The sequence below is a fragment of the Microtus ochrogaster genome, chromosome 6 (assembly GCF_000317375.1).
Source record: "Microtus ochrogaster isolate Prairie Vole_2 chromosome 6, MicOch1.0, whole genome shotgun sequence".
NCBI lineage: Eukaryota > Metazoa > Chordata > Mammalia > Rodentia > Cricetidae > Microtus > Microtus ochrogaster.
Window position 1 is genome coordinate 11275810 of NC_022013.1, and position 3354 is coordinate 11279163.

A 3354-nucleotide genomic window follows, 5' to 3' on the forward strand; every position below is an offset into this window, starting at 1 on the left:
CCAGCAACCACATGGTGGCTCACAACCATCTGTAATGAGATCTGGTGCCCTCTTCTGGCCTGCAGGCATACATGGAGGTTGAACACTGTATACATAATAAATAAATAAATCTTTTAAAAAAAAAAAAAAAGAAACACTGTACTCATCTTTAACAATACCCTAAACATTTGTTCCTTTGTTACTGATAGACCAGAAAGACTGGACCTTACAGAAGACCGCCCCCTGCTGGCCACTCTCCCCGCACTCCAACATTAGGACAGATCTCAGAATGGCCAAACCACGAGCTGCTTAACTTGATAGCTCCTTAAGAGATGATGCCACCTGTGAGGAAAATGACTGTCATATGGCCTGGCACCACACCGGCGCATGCCATCTACTCTCAGGGGGCACCATGACAACTCTAAGGTAACTCTTGTTATCTACCACTGACTGCTGACACACCGGACCTTCATTCCCGGTACCGACAGCATCCCATGTCAGGAACAACCCAGCCTCTCACGCAGTCTTTAAGGACGGTCGCAATAAACATGTATCTTCACACAGAAGCTTTAAAAAAATACTTTTAACACAATACAATGGTATTGCCAAGAGCTACAATTCAACAGAGAACACTGCTAAAACATTCATATAAATACTAACATGTGCAGATTCACTCATTAGAAAATTCGCCTATTAGAATACTAAAGACCTGTGCCAGCAAAGTCCAAAGAAAACAACTATCTGAACAGGAGGAACATTAGAAATACCAATTATGAGGGCTACGGAACAGTGGGGGTGAGGATTTGGGACATGTGCCATTATGTCACAATGGACACAGTCTAGAATACAATTTTAGACTAGCAGTGTATAAAAATACTTTTTAAACAATACTTTTGGTAGGCATAAGTAGCGCTTAAAAGCAAACAGCTATGTAGTTTTCAGGTCTTCTGAAGGCCTAGAAACAATTCAATTTACCGCCTTTGGCTAGCTCTTAAGACACGGACCTGGACAGCAAGCTCTCGCACATACACGTACACACACACTGAGACTAACACAGCCTCCTTCCTTGTCTACGGTACACACTGACAACAGCAAGAGGCTTCCATTTCACGAAGGGTGTAAACTGAGGAGGGCCCATCCCCAATTCCAGGGCTGGATGATCACAGAAAAAAAACAAAACAAAACCAAAGTGGAGCTCATGGGCACATGGTTTGTCTTTCTCCTAAAGGCCCAGCCTGTGAGTTTAGTCTGGCATATCAATGTTTAGCTTGGGAGGTGGCGGAATGTACTTCCCAGGACTCTGCGTTATAACTACCCTGGCCTTCTTTCCGAACATTGGTGCAATTTTTGGAGCTTCTGGAACCGATGCGTCTTCTGCATCTTCACTGTCTTCATGATGGAGATCGTAAGAGATATTCCCATATTCTCTTAAGAATGGGAAGACTTCAAGTAGAAACTGGCAGAAATCCCTGCGAATACCAAACCACCAATGATTGCCCCCTTTCCGCCTAAATGTCGTGGCCATCAAAGTCAGTAATGAGAGCCAAAGGGGGATGAATATGGAAATGTACGAGAACGTATTGTGATCATCCAGTCTGTGAACTAGCAGGACCTCAAAGGTGAGCAGGGGTACAACAATCGTGATCCAGCTGATGGCCATGGTCACATGTGTTCTTCGCTGCTCAGCAACCACATCCAGGGACCGCAGAAACAGGAGGGACCACACGATGTAATAGAGAACCACCAGGCAGAGAAACGACATGAGGATCCACAGGGGCACGAACACCACCAGCCATGGCCAGTGGATAATCCTGTCCAGCCTCAGGGCGATGAAGATGAACTGCAGGATATTGACAGAGCACAGGATCTCCAGCTCCAAGGACCTGTCATGGCGGAAGCCCCAGACACAGGCAGCCACGGACACCGGGGAAACGAAGAACAGGGGCATGAAGACCAGCAGCCAGAAGTGCGTGCCCCTCTCCACCCTGTCGCAGACTAGGATCTCAAACATCAGGAGCAGCAGGTGGATGCCCACGGCAATCAGCATGGCTTTGAACTCCACGCAGGCTTCCCCCTCCGTACGGTAACGAGGGTTGCGGGCCCACACGCCCGCACCCACCGAGGCACCCACGATGACCAGGAGCTTCCACAGCCAGATGGGCGCGAAGACCGCCCAGTAGCTCCACTGGATGATGCCGTCCAGGCGCAGGGGCAGCAGCACGGAGAAGAGCAGCAAGCAGGCATAGATGAGGAACTTACTGGGATTGAAGTCCTGGAACAGGCCCCTGGGGTTCATGGTGAAGGTTGCACCGCCTCTATATGGACATCCGCCCGCTGTGCAGAGGGAGGGGGCTGCAGACCGCCGCTCCGAGAGGCCGGAACACGTGCGCGCAGTCACGTGGCCCGGCCGGAAGCGAGCCGAGGACACTGCGTGAGCTGGCGAGGAACGGTGCGGTGCCTACGCCGGAGGCGCTACCCGGGCCCGGGAGCCCAGGCTTGGGTGGGTGCCCACGCCGCCCGCCTTCATTCCGCACCTGCGTGGCCGACGCCTCGCTGCGTGCGATGTCAGGTGGGACCTGGCGCGCCACGAACTCCGCGACCCCCGTCGCTGACTGTGAGCGGCCGAAACCTCCGGAGAACGCTTCCTGGAGGAGGCCGGAACATGGAGGAGGGAATGAGCTCACATCCTCCCGGCAGGCTTGGGGGCGGGGCCCAGAGCGGGGCGGGGTCGGGAACCGAGGGGGCGGGGCCGGGCGCAGGGCAAGGCGGGGCTGTCACCGCAGGGCCGGGGCGCGGGGTTTGGGGGACCGCCCTCCCGACCCCCGGGGGGCGCGCGGCAGGCGCTGGGACTCCTGCGGCGCGAGTGGGCAAAGCAAAGGCGGGTGGCTGGCGGGCGTGGGAGTCAGCGCGCTAGCAACTGTGCAACTGCCCAGCACGGATGGACTTGCGCGCGTGGAGCAGAGGCTTTGCCCCTGGGCCCCGTGCAAAGGTCCGGTGTGCAGACAGTACACCGATTAGGGTAGTGCCCGGGGCTGAACTCCACCTTGGCAGAGCGATTATTGATTCTCAGCCTGCCCCCAAAAGGTTGCGGAGTCACCAGAGAAGTAGAGGGGTGGGTACCAGGGAGGATATCAGACACCACCAGGCCGGGAGCAGGTGAAGAAACTGGACGCGGAGAAGGCTTGGTTAGCGGCAGAATTAGGACTTGGATTCAGTACTCCCAACCTTGAGTCCCGTTTTCTTTTATTTGGCCCTGCTTGAGTCTGATTATTTTAGAACTATGTTAGGAAAGGACCAAGGCTCAAGAAATTTAGTTTGTAAAGCGGGGCCTGCCACCCACCGGCTGAGAAAGGAAGCAAATCCAACCCTCTGTCT

General features: G+C 53.9%; 1 protein-coding gene across 1 annotated transcript; it reads right to left on the reverse strand.

The window, feature by feature from the left end:
- Positions 1-547: 547 nt before the first annotated feature.
- Tmem185b (transmembrane protein 185B) lies at positions 548-2655 on the reverse strand. Its single transcript, XM_005348269.3, has one exon. The coding sequence runs from the start codon at positions 2273-2275 to the stop codon at positions 1223-1225; it is 1053 nt and encodes a 350-aa protein (XP_005348326.1). The 5' UTR covers positions 2276-2655; the 3' UTR covers positions 548-1222.
- Positions 2656-3354: the final 699 nt, after the last annotated feature.

Bases quoted from the DNA above. Each gene is read 5' to 3' on its own strand.
- Tmem185b (XM_005348269.3), bottom strand. From the start codon at position 2,275: ATGAACCCCAGGGGCCTGTTCCAGGACTTCAATCCCAGTAAGTTCCTC.